This window comes from Macrobrachium rosenbergii, chromosome 11 (assembly GCF_040412425.1).
Source record: "Macrobrachium rosenbergii isolate ZJJX-2024 chromosome 11, ASM4041242v1, whole genome shotgun sequence".
Classification (NCBI taxonomy): Eukaryota; Metazoa; Arthropoda; class Malacostraca; order Decapoda; family Palaemonidae; genus Macrobrachium; species Macrobrachium rosenbergii.
Window position 1 is genome coordinate 23,601,089 of NC_089751.1, and position 22,972 is coordinate 23,624,060.

The window sequence follows — 22,972 nt, forward strand, 5'->3', positions numbered from 1 at the left end:
AGTTGCCCTTTTAATAATTATTACTGATGCTTACAGCATTAACAAATCATTACCTGTAGTATATTTTACTTTCATATGCAAATCACTTCTATATTTCACCTTTATACAAAATTTCAATTTAAAATATAATATTCCTGAAACATACATAATTAATTGGCATCTATACATACAAGGATCTCAACTGCTTTGGTGAAATTTATGTTAGTACTCAACTCATATTCTCATTGTTTCATCTCACTGATGCATAAAATTTTAAGCAAAGTGAGTCTAATTTACAGTAGCAATAATTTTTCAACCCTAAAACAGGTTTTGATGTAGGAAAAACCTATTTTTGGTAGCCGCTGTAAGTCCTCAAAGGAGTTACACTCTCGTGGTCGCTCCAGGGTTCCATAAGACATACCAACTAATTAAAGAATTCTCTTAATACTTGGTCTTGGCCGGAATAGTGCTTGTTGACACAGTGATAGAATAAAGGACTCAGGGCAGGAGGCTCTATCTCCTATCCTACAACAATTACTTAGGCTCTACAGCATACTAACACAGATGTGACAACAACATGAGTCAGCGCCATCTTCATTATACGCCACCTCTGTGCTAGATAATGTTCACCCCAGTCCCATGCCTTTTTGTCAGGGAAAGTGGGTGGGTTTAATGGCACAGCAGCTACCAAAAATAGGTTTTTCCTGCATCAAAACCTGTTTTTTTATAGCGCGGCCACTGTTCATCCTCAAAGGAGCTTACAAAATAAATTGACAGGTGATGAAAGGGCTTAGCTCCTAATAAATTAATCCTAACAACCCAGATTAATTTTTGGTCAGACGTAGGGTCACAGGTTATTAACCATTTTCTTTATTCTGGATACCCATAGAGTTTGGCAATAAAGAACAGGGAACAACACATGAACCAATACATGTATTATTCTTGTGGTTTGAAGGTGGCTTACCTAATTATGTTGGGTATGGCTGCAGGATTATTGCACCTTCCCCAGCAATATCTCAGCATGACCATCACTCTCACTATCTGCATGAGTGTATTCCTTTAACATTAGATAAAACTCTGATATTAAGGATATCTGGGGAACTGTTGACATCACAAAACCATTTTGTTTTATTATAAAATACTACAAAGGAAATACTGGCCTTTTGTAAACAACAAGGCTTTTAAGTTATGCATGATTGGAACTACGATCACGGCTATGTTTCGTAACCAAGAAGTTAGGCTACCCCTATTTACCCTTTCGGCAACTTCAAATTATCTATCAATGTTAAAAGGGTATCGTATAATAAGTTTCAATAACAAAATTGTCTAATATTATTGCCTTAATGCTAATTCTCACTGTGTTAAAAAAAAAAGCATGGCAATTACAGCGTAGCCTAGAGATCTACTTCTGACTTCTTATCTTGCAAAAGGCTTACTGGCTCCAAATTTAAACAAATATAAGCATGCCATTAAAACTTTAAGAAACTAAAACTTTTCATTGGGTCTTAAAACTTAAGTATTTAGCTTGACTCATGTAAAGTGGGTGAATAAATGCATAGACGAACGAGATTTCGGAGCACATCCTGGGGATTAGTGAACTCTTCGACAGACCAGAGTGTAATGAAGATCGCGCCGATGTATGTTGGTGTCACATCTGTGCAAGTATGATGTAGAGCCTCAGTAATCATTGTTGGACAGGAGATACAGCCTTCCTGTCCTGAGTCCTTTATATTCTATCACTGTGCCAACAAGCACTATTCTGGCCAAGACCAACTATAAGAGAATTCTTTGTAATTGGTTGGTCTGTCTTATGGAGACCTACGAGGACCATGAGAGTGTAACTCCTTTGAGGACGAAGTGGCTACGCTATCCCACTTATCCCTATTTCTAGACTATATTTCTTCTCTCGCTGGGTGACTAGTGTTCAAGTTTATCATTTATCCATCAAATTCTGTCTCTGTACTGTATTTTCTTACTAGTGACAATAATACAGTAATCATTATGTAATAAAATGAAGAAACATCTCCTTTTGTGCTTTTTCAATGCTGCCCCTTATTCCAAGGGCTAAGTCATATAATGGTAATGTTAATTGGAAGTATTTTCTCATGTTTTGTTTTTCTTGTTAACAATAGTTTGTGATGCTATATGATGGCTTTTTGGATGAAAACCCACTCAGTTACAGACTCAGCCATGAAGAGCAGTGTGCAGGACAGGATATGCTATAATTTTCCAATATTTATAAAATTAAGTAATTCATCCTAACAGCAATTATCAACTGCACAAACTTTTTAAGATGTGGTACCAACTTGAATTCTTCCATTAAAATCTTACTAATAATACCAGCGACCGCTACCCTGAAAAGTTTCTGATGGAAGATGCTATTTATGTACAAGAGAATAAAGTACAATTCAAAAAGGTTTAGTAAGAGGACTGCCATTCTACATCAATGTGAATTGCAAAACCAAGATGTAAAATATCATATTCTCATTCTTAAAATGATCATCACTGTAACTTCCAGTAACAGATGAGAACTACCACTAACATTTCATAACAATGAAAGATTCACTTCATTTTTCTCAGTGATGTGAGAAAACAACTACCAAGCCCCACAGGAGGAGCTATGACTTCACCCTGATGTCACTCACTTTAAATGATAGCTCCTCGGGAGTCAATTGAAAACTGACCTGATTCTTTATCACAAACTACCAGGAATTTGTGATGAATAACCAAAACACGTTGAAGAAGGAATTATTTCTGGATAACCAAAATAGGTTTAGAAAGGAAAAATTTCTGAATAATCACTAAGGTACCCATTATTAGTGTAACTATGCCTAATGAGATTTTTACTACTGTATATACCCTCTAATTGTGACTCTTCTGCAACTTCATGTGATAACCTTTCCCAAAATTCTTGTTTCTCTGTTTAACCACAAGCACCATCTTTCCTAAGTTCATTTTAAGTTTCAGTGTTCTTTCAATTATTCCTCCCTTCCCACTGCATCTGCCACATCATCTTTAACTTAGATTTCAACTCCATTTTGTCTTCATACATACTAATATACACCTAACCACCTATATACAAAAGCTGTGACCTCTTTTTGCCAGAACCTTCACTACCTCCAACTTCCACTGCACTTTCCTTTACAGATTCCACACTTGAAATTTCAAGGCCGTCTGTTCAGTGTTCCGAAGAAGGACTCAGACAAGCGGAGAGTAATTCTGGACCTGTCCCGCCTCAATTCATTCATTCAATGAGACAAATTCCGCATGCTTACAATCTCACAGGTACGGACCCTACTTCCTCGTGGGGCCGTCACCACCTCTATAGATCTTACAGACGCTTATTATCACGTCCCTATTGCGAGAAACTTCTCCCCTTACCTGGGATTCAGACTAGGAAAACAAGCCTACTCCTTCAAGGTCATGCCATTCGGGCTCAACATCGCACCCCGAATTTTTACCAAACTGGCAGAGACAGTCGTTCAAGAGCTGCGGTCCCAAGGGATCATGTTGGCTGCGTATCTGGACGATTGGATCATTTGGGCACCCAGTGCCAAAGAGTGTCAAAGAGCAACCAATATAGTTATCAATTTTTTGGAATACCTCGGTTTCCAAATAAACAGGAAGAAATCACGCTTAGTCCCAGCAGCTCAATTCCAGTGGCTAGGGATTCATTGGGACCTCAGCACTCACAAACTGTCTTTGCCACCAGCCAAGAGAAAAGAAATAGCCAAAGCTACCAGACAGTTCCTCAGAAACAAGCATGCCTCTCGGCGTACCCAGGAGAGGATACTCAGCTCTCTTCAGTTTGCTTCGGTGACAGACTTGCTGCTGAAAACCAAACTGAAAGACATAAACAGGGTTTGGCGGAAACGAGCCAACAGGCGGAGCAGAGACAAACTTTCTCTGATCCCCCAGATCTTGAGGAAAAGACTTCGCCCTTGGTCGACCATCAAGAGCTTGTCAAGATCAGTGCCTCTCCAATTTCCCCCTCCATCTCTCGTGGTACATACAGACGCCTCCCTGAGCGGTTGGGGGGATACTCCCAACACGGAAAAGTCCAAGGAACGTGGTCGACAGTGTTTTGCCAGTTCCACATAAACATCCTAGAAGCCATGGCGGTGTTCCTAACGCTAAAGAAACTTCGCCCCGCCAGACAGATTCACATCAGGTTGGTACTAGACAATTCAGTTATAGTACACTGCCTGAACAGAGGAGGCTCCAAATCAGGTCATATCAATCAAGTGATGATTGCGATTTTCTCCCTAGCAAGGAAACATTGTTGGCATCTGTCAGCCACCCATCTGGCAGGTGTCCGGAATGTCACTGCAGACTCACTTTCCAGGACAACCCCTCTGAGTCGGAGTGGTCTCTAGACAAGAAGTCGTTCGCTTGGATTTGTCTTCAGGTACCGGGTCTCCAGGTAGACCTGTTTGCCACAGAGAGCAACCACAAACTTCCCTGTTACGTAGCTCCCAATCTGGATCCTCTGGCTTATGCCACAGATGCAATGACAATCAATTGGAACAGGTGGCAAAGGGTCTATCTGTTTCCCCCAGTAAATTTGCTGATGAAAGTTTTGCACAAGCTGAGATCATTCAGAGGCCGAGTAGCACTGGTGGCACCCAACTGGCCCAAAAGCAGTTGGTTTCCCTTACTTCTAGAGTTGAAGCTCACTCCCAGACCTATCCCCAACCCACAGTTAACACAAATAGTACAAACTCGGATTGTGTCAGCTTCCTCAAGAATTCTCAGTGCCCTAACTTTATGGATTTCATGAAATACGCAGCGCTTAAAGACGCCAAAATTGACCCTCTTAATATATTATTTATTGAGTCGGATAAAAGAGAATCTACCCTCAGGCAGTATGACTCGGCAGTTAAGAAATTAGCCTTGTTTCTGAGAGAATCAAATGCTCATGAGATGACCACGAACCTAGCAATCTCTTTCTTTAGGTCATTATTCGAGAAGGGTCTGGCTTCTAGTACTGTTACTACAACTAAATCTGCTTTAAAAAGAATATTTTTACATGGCTTTAATATTAATCTTTCGGACTAATATTTTTCATCTATTCCTAGAGCATGTGCGCGCCTTAGACCAGCAACCCATCCACACACGGTCTCCTGGTACTTAAATGATGTTCTTAGGTTGGCATCAGACACTGATAATCTTTCATGTTCATATCCGAGTCTGCTAAGGAAAACTCTGTTCTTAGTAAGTCTAGCCTCAGGGGCTAGAATTTCTGAACTGTCTGCTCTTTCTAGAGAATCTAATTATGTTGATTTCCTCCTGTCAGGTGAAGTTCTGTTATCCCCAGATCCTAGTTTTTCAGCAAAGAACGAAGACCCGCAGAATAGGTGGTCTCCTTGGAAGATTGTTCCTCTTCCACAAGATTTATCTCATTGCCCAGTCAACACTTTAAGGGCTTACTTAGATAGGACCTCTAATAGAACTTCGGGTCCCCTTTTTGTTAGGGAAGGGGGGGGCAATATCTCACTCAAAGCCATCAGACAACAAATTCTTTATTTCATTAAGCAAGCAAATCTGGAATCAGTACCTAAGGTCCATGATGTTCGTGCGGTGGCCACTTCCACTAACTTTTTTCATTATATGAATTTTGTTGAACTTAAGAAATATACGGGTTGGAAATCACCAAAAGTATTTAAACGCCACTATCTTAAGTCTTTAGAGGCCCTTAAATTTTCCACAGTTGCAGCGGGTGGTGTGGTCCCCCCTGGTCCAACTCAAGTTTAGTTTATATGAATTTAATCCCTGACCCCCTGTCTCACCTGCTTGCCCTGCATCTTCCATTGGGTCAGTTCTGCCCCTTAGCCTAGCCAATTTATTTCCACAATGCCTCATTGTCATTTATTTTGTTAGCCTTAAGTATACTAGTTGGATTAATATCTAGTATTCAAAAATTTTTATCCAAGTACCTCAAAATTTTACTGTGTATTTATGAATTTTTTACCTGTGCCTCTGAATCCTATTTTTGTGATAATGTTTGAATTGTCTGTATTAAAACACAATGAAGTTTTCTTTAAATGTTTTATTTTAGCTCCGTTTGTGTACTCTCTGAGGCGGGCCACCAAGCTCTCGTATAGTTAATTCTCTGTTACTATTTCACTGGTTGACACAGGTCGACCCAGAAAAGGGATTTTGACAAAGGAAAAATCTATTTCTGGGGGAAGACCTGTGTCACCCAGTGACCCACCCCTCATTTTTTCCCACCCGGGTGAAATACTCAGCTTGGTAGGGGCTAAATTTGGAATGACGTGTCAGTCTCGTGATGACGTCTACTTGGCGGTCGGGTGAGTATTCCGAGTTACAAGTTTGTAATGGCTCATCCAATTTGGGTCTTTGAGAATTGAGAAGTCTATTGGACGAAGGCCTGTGGAAGCGTAATAGCTCACCCCCGGTATATACCGACATCTGTATGAGATGTTCGAACTGGAGGTAGTAACTCCAGCATTCTACATAGCTTTTTTCTCTGGTATATATAGCAGTCTTAAACCTAGAAATGTGCTAACTGGAACCAATTTCACTGGGTGACACAGGTCTTCCCCCAGAAATAGATTTTTCCTTTGTCAAAATCCCTTTTATATCTATTCCAAGAATTTTTGGCGACCCCTCCCTATTCAAAAACATCCAGAGACTGAAAGGGTAAGAAGCACAGAAAGCTAGACAAGTTTAACTAATTTATTAAAAAATGGCTATGCAACTGCAATCATTCATAAGGTAGCAGTAAATTCAGTTTGGAGAAGCGAAAACTAAGGAAACATCAAGTTTTTACTCAAAGGGCTTAACTAACCAAATAGGTCCCTGCAAGGATATTCTTTAATCTTTCAAAACTAACCCACCTAACTCACTCACTCTTCTGGTTCATATATACAAGCACTGAGCTGATGTAATTTCTTGAAGAAAGATATATTTCATAACTTAAATATTGCAATTTAAACCATTAATAGAGTGGCAATATCAAAATGTGATACATAAACTGCACTCAAGCTGCTCAATGTCTAAATTTTATATAAGAATATTCTATGACGTAGTTCTAATTCATACCCCAAGTATTTCAGTACTTGTACTGCAAATAAATCTACATCATTCATGCATTAAATAACTGAGACATCTGAACTTACCAGTGATGCTCTTATTTTTGCACACATTCTAGCAATGTGACGAATCTGAGAACAACTCTCCGGTGTAACAGGTTTTTCAAGGCAAGCAAGAAGAGCATAAAACCATTGACCTTGAGGCTTTGAAAATCCAAGCACTTCTAGCCATTGGGCATGCCATTCTAAGAGATTTTCAATACCTCTCTGAAACAAAAAAAATCGAAACGAAACTGTTTTACATTTACAGTGTTTGAAGTCACTAATGTACAAAAATCTAATTAATTACTAATAATTTACTTGAGTTGTTATGAAAGAATATGAAAAATGCTCAATAACAAAAATAACAATTAACAAATTCCTTACCTCATGACTTTAAAACAATAAAAGAAAGCTTTAATAACTGCATCAACTAACCTGCTTGATATTCAAGACAATACTGAGAAGAGGCTGATGACCTTCTATTAATTCTGGTTTTGGAGTGGTACTGCCAGCTTTGTTCAACAAAGCAAGCTGGAAACTATTTCCAAAACAAAACTTGCACCATTCTTCCCTCTTTTTAATACCAGGCTTCAGAAAAGACAAAATAAAACAATTAAGTTCCGTAAACAGAATTATTTTTCTTGGGTTAAAAGGTTACAGTAGACTATATTTTTGGCAAAAATTAATTTTCCATCAAACAACCTTGAAGTTATGCAGAGCTAATGGTACTGTCTATAAGAACTTCAGAATGTTGAAAGTATATACAGGTATTAATAATAATGATATGTTATTCCATTTTTTTATTATCTGTTAACCATAACATTTTGGTCTTGAAGCTTTTGTGGCTTTGTACTCTGAAATATTTATCAAAGATATCACTCCACTATGAGTTAAAGCATTATATGTTGCATAGCTGGCTTTGCTACCATTACATGCCGCCACTCCTTTAGGGAGGTGTCTGTACATCTGATAATACAGTACTGTACAGTATTTTCTTTACCCAGTAAGGAAATTTTCAGCTTTGCCTAAACATCATAAAGCCTCTTGTCTACTATACTTCAAAGCAATCTCAATACAGTATTCAGTACAGGCAGTCCCTGGTTATTGGCAAGGTTCCGTTCCCGGCAGCATGATGATAACCTAAAATCACTGACAATCGAAAATCGGCGATAATAGCACCGATCCTCGGCTATCGGAGATGGTATCCAGTTATCGGCGCTGATAACCAGGGATCAGCGCCGCCAATAACCGGGGATCAGTGCCGCCAATAACTGAGGATCAGCGCCGATAACCAGAGATCGGCACCAATAACTGGGAATTGGTGTCGAAAATCCAGTTATCATCGTCGCTAAACAAGTGCCATAAAACCGGATCACCGATAACCGAGGTCGCCGATAACCGGGGACTGCCTGTATTTACATTTAATTTCAAGGTTAAAAATATACCACAGAAAGTGTTTCAAACACTCATGCCATGACTTCATCCTCTTCAGATGACTGTACTTGGTTTCTCTCATGCAACACTTTTCTTCCTTGGTCTACTCATCTAATAGTTTAGATTTCAAAGAATACAGGGGACCATTATTGATGGAAATGAGCTTTCTGACTAATCAGTATTTATGCCAACCTCATCAATGTCTGCAGGCTTCAACTGACACCAGTAAGGCTTGACTCCTTATGTCTAATTCCTACTCTACCATAAATCAACACAATTAGTTGGGCTCAAGTGTAAAGTCAGACCAACTTGATAAAGCTGACATAATTACAAGACTATATGACTTACACTGATAAAGCTGACATCGTTACAAGACTATAATCATCCCAATCAATAATGGTGATAGGCAACCTAGACAGAATATCAAGAAGCCTGCCCTTCAAAACTCAATCAACCGTAGACTACACTGACCAGCTCTAATGGAAAGCTCTAACTCTGAAATATCAATACGAATGAACAGTACTAAGCCACACTGATAACTCTAAGTCCAGACATTTCTGGGTATTTATACTTAACCACGCCTCCCACTAATGTATTAACTTTAAATATGAATTTCCATTATAGGTATTTATCTTATTTTTCTTATAAATCAAGAAAGAACATTTTTTTTCTATATATGAATAGGTAAACACTATTTTCATCTGAATACGTAAACACTATTTTCATCATCATTACAATTTAAATTCGCAAGTTAGATTTTCCTTCTATCTTAAACATTTTATGCTTAAATTATCATCTGGTCTAGGACTTCATTTATACGATATTTCCCATAGTGTAAAAATATGTCAAAGACTTAAAACTCAAACCAAAAAGGAATTCCAGATATTCAAGAGCCCCTTGCCATATCTAGCAGTCATCTCTTTGAGGGGGATAACTTATGAAAAGATGATCACTCAAGATGGAAACAATGTTTATAAAATCTCAGAAAATATGAACCTATGTTGACATGGGGCAGTTTAATCTATACATACACTGTATATATACACACACACACACACACACACACACACACACACACACACACACAGAACAGTACCAGAATTGGGTAATTGGCAATTAGCCTATAGTATTTCTGTTTGCCCACTTATAAACAAAAAAAGGCATAAAAAAAAAGCTGTCCATAGAGAGGCAAAATAAATACTGCTATTCATGTAATAAGACATATGAGTGCTTACTGATATAACACAATTTGAAGGCATTCATACGAATGTTTACAGAACCTGCAGTGTACATGTTCAGTTCTCATACTGTGTATGATACCAGCAGAGAGGGCTGCTGGAAACAAGTCCAAGCAGTCATTAAACAGGTATGTTATTAAGTAGTGTCTGTATTTAGTGAACTGAACACTGAATGATAAATACAGTACATACTGCACACAATAAACGCCCCCAGATTCGTGTTCTCACAATTCACGGACTCAGCGATTCGCAGGATTTTCTGTGGGACCTATCTAAATATTATTTGTGGGTTTTTCTGTAGAACATATCTACAAAATATTCACGGGAAACTCGCTATTTGCAGATTTTTTAGTTTTTCATACAGCAATATTCTGCATTTTCATATTATTTACTATATAATAACATTAAATAATAATGTACAGTAATAATAATACTACAGTACATAATGCTAATAAGATTAAATAATAATAGATCAGTAACACTAAATAAGATTAAATAATAATACATAAGAATAACATTAAATCATACAGATACTGGCCAGTGATGAATGTTGATTATACTCGTAGATGATGGTGATGAATTAGCTATGCAGTCCACTGAATGATGATGAAGATATGACTGCGCAGCAAAGTATAGGGGTTACATTCCCTCTGAGGGCACCTTCTTCAGGAGGTGCTTCGTCAGGGGTTTCGGGAGGCGCCGTCATGTTACAGTATTTGAACATGGCAACGAAGGTGGTACGGTAGGGTAGCATGAGCTCATTAATGGCATTGGAAACATTTGTGGCCCTTTCTTCATTACCATCCCATGCCTTTATCATTGTCAGCAGCTGCCTGGCTTTTTTAAGAAATTTGTACAGACCATGAAATTCCTCAAAATCCTGGTCCGTCGGTGAGATAGAGAGGGCAGCGAGTTCTTCTCCAGCAATGACCTTCCCAAGTATTCTACCCTTTTCATATTTCTTCTCGATGATGGTGACTGCACTTGAAGTCACGCCATGACAGGCCGCTACTTCTCTGTGACTTCTGCCTTCACGTAACATTACAATAATGTCTGCTTTCTCCTCGAGTGTCATGATCTTCCTCTGGCGCTTACGCTCTTTGCCAGAAGCCTTGGAAGAAGCAGGGCGTTTATAAGGCATCATAGGGCACTATTCCAAAAAATATGCTTAGTCTGTAGTACCGTACACAAAATATGCACAACCGAGAGATAGCAGTGAACTGAGATGCTAGGTCATTTGATGATTATCAATAACATGTATGTAGTCATGTACACATGGTACTAATGCGCATATGTATAACACTGATATTCTGCAAATACTGTACATTTTATTAGATGTTTTGTTGTAGGATGATTTTTAAATATTGCATATATACAGTGTTTTATGATGATATGTAGTACGTAGCATATGTCTAAAGTACTGTATGCAGGATGATGGGACTAGCAGGGAACATATGTTTACGTATGTCTGCAGAGTATTTTCGTGTTACATTCTAAGTATATTTTCATGAGTACTGTAAATACATTTTTTATGATGAAAAAAGATTTACTAATTTATAAATATTGTAATATATTAATGTAAACACAGCAAAATTTCAATAACATATATTTGTTTTTCTTAAAAAGGTACATTACCCAAGCCAGCGAATGGGCAGAGAAAGAACATTGGATGCTGGGAAGCTGATATACCCACGCGCAATGATAGTCGACACGCTATTGGCAGTCATCAGCGAAGCAGCCAATCCAGGAGCACCATTCATTTTCCTTGGCGCTCATTGGCTGTACACTTGGCACTGATTGGCTGAACACCCACTCCCACCTTGCGAAGATAGAATTCTGGGAGCCTGCATGATCTCATGTCCCAGTTCACCGCACAGTACTAAGTGGCATCTTCTCGTAGGGTGTACTATAATCGCGGATCTTTGCGTGTCAGTTTTAATCTTTGTGTATCAGTGCTAACCTTGTCCCAAAATGCTTCTTAAAAAATGCCCTGCTCCTTCTAAGGCTTCTGGCAAAGAGCCTAAACACAAGGAAGTCATGAAGCTCGATGAGAAGGTACAACTTCTAGATATGTTGAATGAAGGCAAAAGTCACGCTGCTGTAGGCCACCATTTTAATGTCAATAAAAGTATAATGAATAACGTAAATATGAGAGAGAGAAAAATAAATGAGAGAGAGAGAGAGAGAGAGAACGAGAGAGAGAGAGAGAGAGAGACTAACCACACTTCCTGTGTCATGCTTATGTAGCAAAACACGGGTGCCAGTAATCTAACTGCAATCGTAACATCCTACGTCTCACCTGTGTGCTTACCGTTTCACTCTTGCCGGAAACTAAGGCTTCCAGTGACGTCATCAGTACCCTCCTTCATAGGAGGGATTAATTCATCTAGATACACCCAAAGGCACGTCGTTAGGTAAGTTCCAACCAATTAGGACGTCTAACAAGGGCGGGACAGAAGCTATGCTCCGCCTATTGATGGGATGGTGTTTTCCTTTCAAGAACCTTGAAAAAGCAAGTTTGAAGACAAGCAGAACAGAGCAGACAGAAAAGAAGAAGCATATGGAAGAAAGAGAAGTAGAGGAGTGAGGCCATGAGCCATCACCAGTTGTGGGTTGAGAAGAAAGCAAGGCTCACGCTTCGATTCGTATTCATACTACTTAACTTGTATATATATTTAACTTGAATATTTACAGTGTTATTTTTACTAGTGTGATAATGAAGTAAGAAAACTACACTGTCTTCCTAAAGCCTCCTGGGACTCAAACGCTACTATAACAACAAAGCCAGAAACAACAAAGCAACTATAAAGAAAAATATAAACTTCTTTACATGGGCAACAAATAAAATAAATAATAAGAAAGGAACACCATAACAGAAGGTAGTACAGAATTACAAAAAGGACAAAACATCACATAAATTGTGGCAGCTAAAGTGGATCCGAGGAAGACGTAAATAAAAAGTGCAGTGTGAAGAACGAATCGACACACGAACAATTAGCCTACACATTCAAGAATTTAGAAACAGACGACGAAGTGAATCATAACAGACAGCGAAAACATTCTCCGCTACAAACGTCAACGGCCAAAACATTCGAAGTGAAATAAGCATTATAGACATTACCACTTAGAAAACCCACAACTAAGAAACATTATTAAACAACGAGAAACAACGCAAACAGCAGTGAAGCAGCAACAACACAGTAGCGTGTGTTTTGGTGACTATCAAAACACACCCAAACAAATTCTATACACAATCTGCTAAAAAAAAAAAAGGGTAAGAGCATTTCACATGTACGACAAAACATTCTCGTTAAAAATCAACATTACTGGTGATTTCTAAGACGACGATGAATCCCTAATGGTCGGCGAAGCAAGAAAAGGACGATGTTAGTCAAGACTCAAAACGAGAAGTCATATCCTGCAGGTCTACAGCAGACTACAGTGTTGGTCAGAAAAGAAAAAGTGAAAAACAGTTCCAGAACAACAGAAATAAGTAAGTCATGATTGGAAAGTTATTATTCTCTCTCTCTCTATGAGGTATGAAAAATTTTTATAATTCTCTCTCTCAGAGGATATAAAACTTTTATAATTATCTCTCTCACAAGGTATAAAACTTATAATTCTCTCTCTCAAAAAAAAAAATCTTTTATCTTGTTATATCCTTTATTTCGATGTTTGATAAATAGGAATCTTTAATAACATAACCTTCTTTTGATGAAATATTTTTTTAATACTGTTGTGTACTTGTGCATAAATTTTTTTTATAATTTTTTAATACTGCTGTAATGTGCAGAATTCGTTTGATGTATTGTTGGATGCTATTAGAAATAGACATTAACATTTAAGACCAACAACAGTTAGACGTAGTCAAATTCCAGTGCCAAGTTCACGAGTATCATTAACTCAAGAAAATACTAACACTAATAACACAAGTAGCAATAATAATAATAATAATAATAATAATAATGATAATATTAATCATACTAACACATTTCAATTTAGAACAATGGTGCAAGCAGCGATCATTACACAAGCCACACAATTCTGTGGAAGATTGGAAAGTTCAAATCCTGACAAAATTAGGCTAGAATCATATTCTGTGAACCAGTGGCTAGCTGACACAGGCAGTTGCATATCTGCAGGGAGAATAACAAATGAAAGAGCTAAAATTAACGAAGCCTTGCTTCTCGTTAGTTCAGAAAGCGGTGATGCATATAGAACTTTGAATTCAGTTAGATTCAGCAAAATAACCACATACACTGAATTTAAAAACATATGTTTATCAATCTGGGAACCAGTGAGTCAAAGTGATGCATTATATAATAATAAATTCCTTACCCAGCATTATGATGGAGAATCCATAGCACATCTTCACACAGATGTTGAAGAATCAACACACAAAGTCATAGAAGACTTAAGGAAAACAAACATCACCATAGGAAATAAGAATGATTTTGGTGATGAAGAAAATGATTTAGTTAGTATAAGATATGTTTGGAATTACTTGTCATTTGGAACGATGTACAACGCAATCAGAGAAAAAGAAAAGAAAGCTTTCAAGAAAGTTAAAATTGATCCTAAAAGTGATAGCCTTACAGCTTTAATATGAACAAGGCAAGAAATCCAGAAGAAAGAGATAGATTTTTCTAAGGAATTTGTAGGGGTAACAGAAACACAAAATGAAGGAAAGGCAGAAATACCCATGACTCATATAAAAGAAATAACAAGTATAATGATAATTCTAGGCAAGTAGGGAATAGACAAACTTCCTTTCAAAGGAAATATGCACAAAATACTAGGAAGAAATGGAATCCAAACCAGAAAGGAGGACAGAATCAATTGAGGAATGGACCATTCCTTGGTCCACCCATATCATAATGGTCAATACTCAAACACAAATAATTCAAAAGAGAATAATTCAGCTCAAGAAGCTAGATCAAAAATAACGTGAAAACTGCAAGTGTAACAATCATTCCACTAATGAATGCAGAAAGCCTAGAATCTGTGCAGTTTGCAAAAAGATCAGGCATTTAACTAAAAACTGTTGGTTCAATAATAAGGAAGCCAATAGAGAGGTTATACAGATAAGTAACAGTTGCCCAATTATAAATAACCATCCAGTCAGTGACAATTAACCCCTTTACAGAGAAAAGAAAGTAATCCCTTCAAGGTGATGAAAGAGAAGGAGAAAAAGTTACAATGGGAAATGAAGGTTCAACCGCATTTTCCCATTTACATAGCAAAGAGGTAGTATTTTCCATGAAAGAGGAGGAAATAAACAGAAAGGATCTGCCTATTGTAAAGATTCCAATAAATGGAGACTTATACTGTACTCACTGATACAGGTAGTATTGTAAATATAATTGATAAAATAACTTTAACCAAATATTTAGGTATTGCAGAAACTCACATTCAGGGTCAAATTAGGGTAATAAAAGGAACAGCAGGGAAACATTAAAAGTCTGGGGAATGTGAACTTAGAAATAAATATTTTGTCACAAATTTATTGAAAGCTTCCTAGTTTTAGAAGACAGATTTTTTCCTGCACAAGTATTGTTCTCATTTAATTTAATGAGATGTGGAATAATATTGGATAGTAGTGAAGGAAAGATTAGCCTGAAACAGGACAATCAGGAGCGTATGTTTTATGCTTGACGAAGAAAAGTTTCACCTAAATCTGATCAATTTGTCTGAGACAGTTTTGACAAGCGAGACAGACATACAAGAAAAGCAGATACGTAACAAGAACAAGCAAGATAAAATAGAAACACATAAAAATGAGGAATTCCCACAATTACAGAATACAGAATTGTTGAGATGTGCACATACAAATGATATTATACTCAGATATTAATAATTGTGATGACCAAAACACTGAATCTAACGAAAATCAAGGCGCCTATACCTATAATTATAGCAATGTATTAATGAGTTGTGAAAATGAAGGGAAAATACTAAATGAAGTATTGCTCTTAAAGTAAATAAATCAGACATAAATGGTATAATAGAAGTACTCGAAGAAACCACTGGAGATGCAGAGCTTTGCTATTTTTCAGACAGAAGAAGAAGAACTATGTTCTGTTAGCACAGCTGATGAGAATAAAGTACAATTTATACTAAATAGAGCAGTAAAGGATAAGGATATTCTTATTGAATGAAGAATTACCAGATTTTGTCAGAATGGATAATTCACTGGTCCACATGAATAATGATAATTGCGAAATTTATGTCCAAAACTATTCAGATAACAGACTAACACTATACGCAGGTATTGTCTTTTGCATAGGGATTCCTATTAAGAATCCTTTACCACCAATAAAAGAAAAAGTATTTTTCTCTATAAATGGCCAAAACTCTCAAGTAAATCAAGAAATAAATAAAACAGATTTTCCAGAAAACAGACACGAGTTAATTCAGGTGCTAGAGAAATATGTATTTTTATAATAAAATGAGGTTTTGTACATACTTACCTGGTAATTATATATATAGCTGTAGTCTCTGACGTCACGGCAGAAAATTGAAAATCGCGCAGCGCTAATGAATGGTCACGTGATACCCCTTCCCACCGCCCTCTACAGGTGAGTGAGAGGAACCATAACCCAAACTCTTCATATGTTTATGCCATACCTGCCCATGAGAGGGGAGGAGGGTGGGCTTTGATTATATAATTACCAGGTAAGTATGTACAAAACCTCATTTTATTATAAAAATACATTTTTGTACATATAACTTACCTGGTAATTATATATATAGCTGATTGGCACCTTGATGGAGTGTGGGCCATGGCAGCTAATATGAAAAAGTCTAGACAATTGTGAAAATAAAAAAACACAATGATGGTTCCCTTACCTGTTGAGGTAGCTGATTTGATGGATACTGCCTCTTAATCTGCTATCCTCAACTTGCACCAACTAGGTATATAGACCTGAGGGTTAAGTGCTAGAGGGCTACATGCCAGTCGAGGGCTCACCGTGGACTATGCATGATAACCAACCAAATAAATGCCCCTGCCCAGGCGCAGTACACGAAAAACACATAGAACAAGGGGTGTCACCAATAACCTGTACCTTAAAAATATTACCCAAAATGTAAGACTGTTGGGTACTCCTAGTCACAATGTACCCCCAGACATCCCAGAAAACAACAACGCTAACCTTAAGCAAGATAAAGTATCACAAGGAAGGATCGACTTCCTTTATTCCCTTACCCAACACCGTGCCAGTCACCACAAACGGTCCCAACGTACTGCATCCATCATATATTGTCTCAATCTCTCTCAAATAATGAGACGCGAACACTGACCTACATTTCCAAAATGTAGCTTGAATAATTGAATCTAAGGAAAGATTCCTCCTATATGCCAACGAGGTTGAGACCGCTCTCACCTCATGTGCTTTAACTTTAGAAATTTGAAGCTGCACATCTTCTACCTGGTTGTGAGCTTCTACAATCAGGTCTCTCAAAAAGAAGGAAAGAGCATTCTTCGAAAGAGGCCTACTCGGATCCCTCACAGAACACCAAAGATTAGGAGAAGGACCTCTCACTGCTTGAGTCCTTTCAAAATATACTTTTAATGCTCTTACTGGGCATAAAAGTCTTTCTTCTTCATCTGGTCCCACCAAATCCGAGAGACCAGGGATCGAAAAGGATCTCGGCCAAGGCTTAGACGGAGTCTCATTCTTTGCCAAAAAACTCAACAATGAAGAACAGACTGCCTTACCCTAGAAAACCCAATTCTCTTATCTAGGGCGTGCAACTCACTGACTCTCCTTGCTGTAGCCAGAGCTACCAAGAAGATTGTCTTCCTCGTAAGGTCTCTGAAAGAGCAAGACAATAATGGCTCAAACTTACTGCCCACAAGCCATTTCAAGACCACATCCAAATTCCAGGAAACCAATCTCTCTCTGGAATTCTTGGATGTTTCAAACGATCTGATAAGATCTGACAAGTCCTTGTCATTTGAAATATCCAGGCCCTTATGCCTAAAGACTGTCGAAAGCATTGCTCTGTAGCCCTTGATCGACGACATTTCAAGACAGCTTCCTCTCCACACTCAGATACAGGAGGAAGTCTGCGATCTCTTCTAAAGTGGTCTTAGAAGATGATGTGCCAGTCTTCCTACACCACTCTCTGAAGACTGACCACTTAGCTTGATAAACTGCTGTGGAGGACTGTCTACGAGCTCTAGCGATGGCTCTAGAGACCTTCCTTGAAAAACCTCTAGCTCTGAGGCAACGTTCGACAGTCTGAACGCAGTTAGCTGAAGAGCGGATAGACCTCCGTGAAATCTTCGGAAGTGAGGCTGTCTGAGTAGATCTACTCTCGGTGGTAAAAGCCTCGGGAAGTCTACGAGAAGACTTATCAAATCCGGGAACCATTCCCTTGCTGGCCAAAACGGAGCAATCAGCGTCATGCGCATGTCCTTGTGGGACAACATTTTTGTTAGAACTGCTCTCAACATCTTGAACGGAGGAAAGGCGTAAAGGTCCAGACCTGACCAGTCCATCAGCATTGCATCCACGAAGACTGCCCCCTCGTCCGGCACTGGAGAGCAATAAAGAGGCAGTTGAGTTGTCTTCTTGGTGGCAAACAGATCTATGAGAGGACGACCCCATAGATTCCACAGTTGGAGGCAAACTTCTTGATTTAAGATCCACTCTGTTGAGAGTACTTGAAAGCTCCTGCTTAGCTCGTCTGCCCTCACATTGAGCTTTCCTGGAATGAACCTTGTCAACAACGTCGTTTGGTTCGTTTTACCCATAACAGAAGATCTCTCGCTACCAGGTATAGCGAGAACAAGTGGGTCCCTCCTTGCTTTTTATGTATGCGAGCTGTTGTATTGTCTGATTGGACAATCACTGCCTGGTTCCTTACCACCTTCGAAAATTCTAAAAGGGCTAAATGAATGGCCTTTAATTCCTTCAGATTGATGTGCCACCGAAGTTGTTCTCCCTTCCATCGGCCTGCTGTTTCCAACTTGCCCAACGTGGCTCCCCATCCTAGATCTGAAGCATCTGCACACAAGATGAGGTTGGGGTTCTTTGGGAACAGTGAAATTCCTTCCTGAAGTTTCTCTGGAGAGTTCCACCAACTGAGGTCTGCCTTTATCTCCTCTGAGATTTGAAAAACAAACGAGTCCGGGCTCTCTTCCTGTCCCAGACTTCTCTTAAAAAGAACTGAAGGGGCCTTAGATGTAGTCTCCCCAAACTCACAAACGGTTCTGCGGAAGACAACTTCCCCAGAAGGCTCATCCACTCGTTGGCCGAGCACTGGGTCTTTTTCAGAAACTCTCGCACTTTCAACAGGCACGACTCTACCCTCTCCACCGACAGAGAAGCCTGAAAAACTACTGAGTTCATCTGAACTCCCAAATAGACTAATTCTTGAGATGGCACCAGATGTGACTTCTGCCAATTTACCAGAAGTCCCAATTCTTCGGTTAGATGAAGAGTCTTTTCCAAATCCTTCACACACCTTTCCTTCGTCTTCGCACGCAGGAGCCAATCGTCTAAATAAAAAACTGTTCTGATCCCCAACAGATGTAGCCACTTCGCCACTGATGACAAAACTCTGGTGAAAACTTGGGGGGCCGTCGAGAGGCCGAAGCATATTGCTCTGAACTGAAACACTTCGCCCTTGAACACAAAGCGAAGGAACTTCCTCGAAGCAGGATGGATTGGGATGTGGAAATACGCATCCTGGAGGTCGATGGATACCATCCAATCTCCTGGAAGAAGGGATGACAGCATTGATTGAGTGGTTTCCATCACAAACTTTGTCTTCTTTACAAACAGGTTCAAAGCACTCACATCTAGAACTGGCCTCCAGCCTCCTGACGCCTTTGGTACTATAAAGAGACGATTGTAAAATCCTGGGGAGAAAGGGGGGAGAACTTTCTCTATTGCTTCTTTCTCTAGCAAAGCTGACACTTCTTTCTCTAGAGCACAACATTTCTCTGAGTCTAGAGAATAAGCCATTAAGACCACTGGTTCCCTGGACAAAGGAGGGTCCTTCAAGAATGGAATTGAATAGCCTTCCTTTAATACCGAGACTGTCCAAGGTTCTGCTCCCTTTTCTTCCCAGACTGTCCAGAAAGCTGACAGTCTGGCTCCTACTGGTGAGTGAAGGGAGGCGCTCACACTTCTTGTCGGAGGGTTTGATCGCTTTAGGTACAAAACGACCTCTCCCTCTCGATCTGGGAAAGCGATTTAGCAGGGGCTCTTCCACGAAAGGGCCGACCTGAGATCTCTCCGTCGACGTTGTCGGGAAAGCAACTGTTGAAGGCAACGGTTTAGGCTTCTTGGTGGACTGTGCCAGCAAGTCTTGAGTTGCCCTCTGTTGAAGAGTCGAAGCGATCTCAGATACTATTTCCCTCGGGAAAAGATGTTTCCTATCTAAAGGAGCGAACAACAAAGCTGACTTCTGGGACCGAGACACACCTTTAGTGGTGAAAGAACACCATAGTTCACGTTTCTTGAGAATACCTAACGTAACCACGGAAGAGAGCTCCATAGCCAGCATCTCTAATGCTCCTGTCGATGCAAGCTAACACGTCGGACAGGGAAGCGAACTGATCGTCCTGAAGGGCGCAAGCTTTTAGTTTCCTTCCAAGAGCTCCAACCGACCAATCGAGGAAACTTATAACTTCCAGAATCTTAAAAGCATTCTTGCAGAGGTGATCAAATTCCGATGTAGAAAAATACGTTGGCTGAATTAAGAGCCGACCTCCTGGCCGAATCTACCAAACTAGAGAAATCTCCTTGGGAGGAGGCAGCTACTCCCAACGAAAAGATTCTCCAGTCTCGTACCAACCACCACGACGAGACGACAATTTGAAGGGGGAAAACAAAACACAGTCTTCCCTTGTTCCTCTTCTCTGCAAGCCACTCCTCCATTTTCTTCAATCCTTTCTTGGCCGAAATAGAAAGAACTAATTTGGTAGCCAGCGAAGAGTCTGTCCTATTATCACGAGCGTATTGAGATTCGGAGAAGCTGGGGATACTGGTGAAAAGGAATCCGGAAAATTCTCCAGAAAATACTGAAGCAGTTGCTTATAGCTCGATAACGGCTTCTCTTTCTCTGGTTGTACCTCCGCCTCGATTCGAAGCAACATCACCACCAGAAATCGGAGAAAGAGCCAAGGAACTAGATGGAGGAAGATTCGTCTTCCTAGGAGAATGCAGCACAGGATCGCTCGTAGGAAGCCGCACATTCGATGAAGGAGCATCCTTAGAAATCAAAGCAACTTGCAGTTCGTTCACGGAAGGATCACTTTTTCCACAAAGCCAAGAATGCTATCAAGCTTCCTATTCATTTCTCCAAAAACAAATCTTGAGGCAAGGCGGAAGAAGGAGAATGCGGAACAGAACGAGGCACGAAGACCGCAGGTGTTGGAGCTTGACGAGTCACCAGGAGAAACAATTTTTGGCGCGCACGCGCATGGTGCCAGGAGGATCGTAGGGGTGGCGTATGGCGTGATGAGCCGGGCGAAACGCGAAGGATGGCGCATGGCGCGTGGCGCTAGATGCAGCAATCACGCCAGAAGCAGCAACAACAGGCGAAGACGACACCACTCTCTTCTTACGTAAAGCGTCTCCGCGCTCCAACACCTGCCTCTCGTCTCCCGAATCAACGGAATGCGAAAAACATTCGGGCTCCTCCGAAAAACTACACGAAAGGAGGTTGATCTTGAAGCGCCACTCTTTTCTTGGGAACTGCCAAAGGGAGATGCCAACCTAGACCTCTTGAATGGTCTCGAGACATCTTTTACTGGCGCCAACCTCTCTTAGGCGAATCCTCACTCGACATACTCGAAGACATACACCTCCTTGATGTGCCTTTTCTATGGCTAACATCTGCATCCTGGGAAGCGGCAACAGGACTGCTTGAGGGGCCAACTGCTCGGGGCAGGCCCCACTCACCTCCCTTGGGCTTTCACTTGCCTCCTCCTGGTGCTGGGGAGTTTGACAGAGGTCCAGGCCTAGGAGAATGAGTGGGCCGAACAGCCAGCTCCTCCACTGCACTATCACAAGACACTGCACTTCTTACTACCAAAGACTTACTCATCCGCTCCATGGCAGCAAGCATCACACTAAAACGCGCATCCATCTGCATCTTAAGACTGGCCACGGTATCGGGTTCGGGAATAACGGGGTCTGGGATAGGAGATTTGTTAGAAGGAATATCAGGGTTAATAACCGAAAAGATACATCCTGACTATCACGGGAGGATAAAGAGGAAGTCCTAGCTGAAGCTTTTCTAGCTCTCTCTTTTTGAAGCCTTCTCAGATAAGCATTTAAAATCTTCCATTCTTCCCCTGACAAATTCTTACATTCTTCACAGGTTAACGATGCCGAACAAACCTGTCCTCTACACCCCGAACACACAGAATGAGGGTCAATGGTAATTTTCCTAATCTAGTTTTGCAGCCCTTGCTACAAAACCTATATACCGAGGGACCAGTGTCCGACATAATGCTAAATAAGGAAGACGGGGATGAAAAAAGCTAAGTACAAACAATGTCTGCCAAAGATTCAAATCAACAATTGTACATCACCAACAATGTCCAACGAAAGAATCAGCGATAATTCTCTGCTAAGTTGAACCGCTTACCGTACCACACGGCAGAAACATATGAAGAGTTTGGGTTATGGTTCCTCTCACTCACCTGTAGAGGGCGGTGGGAAGGGGTATCACGTGACCATTCATTAGCGCTGCCGCGATTTTCAATTTTCTGCCGTAACGTCAGAGACTACAGCTATATATATAATTACCAGGTAAGTTATATGTACAAAAACAGAAATGTAATAGCTATAGAAGGAGATAAGCTAGGAAGAACAAATGTTCTACAACACAGAATTTTGTTAGAATGGAGCCAAGCCATTTTTTATTCCTAATTACAGATTACCAATAAGCCAGAGACCCATAGTTGACAATTTGATGGTGGAAATGAAAAGAGATGGAGTAGTAATTCCTTCTAAATCTCCATATAATTCCCCATTGTTACTTGTTCCAAAGAAGGATGGTAGTTGGAGACTTGTAATAGATTACAGGAAGTTAAATCCGAACAAAGTTCCAGATAGAATGCCGATGCCGGTAATTCAAAATATGTTAGCTCAATTAGGAGGGGCCAAAATATTTTCATCCTTAGATTTGCTTAGTGGATACTGGCAAGTACCTCTAGATGAAGAATCAAAACAATTCACAGCCTTCAGCACACATAAA

General features: G+C 39.9%; 1 protein-coding gene across 4 annotated transcripts in view; it reads right to left on the bottom strand.

Moving 5' to 3' along the window:
• The window catches only part of Gem2 (Gemin 2), a 70,178-nt gene that overhangs the window by 5,480 nt on the left and 41,726 nt on the right, over positions 1-22,972 (bottom strand). For all 4 annotated transcript variants that reach the window (XM_067111337.1, XM_067111338.1, XM_067111340.1 and 1 more), the window contains exons 5-6: positions 7,512-7,664; positions 7,122-7,301 (exon numbers count right to left, since the gene is read on the bottom strand). In XM_067111337.1, the coding sequence (XP_066967438.1) occupies positions 7,122-7,301; positions 7,512-7,664 (333 nt within the window). The remainder of the gene's footprint in view (positions 1-7,121; positions 7,302-7,511; positions 7,665-22,972) is intronic.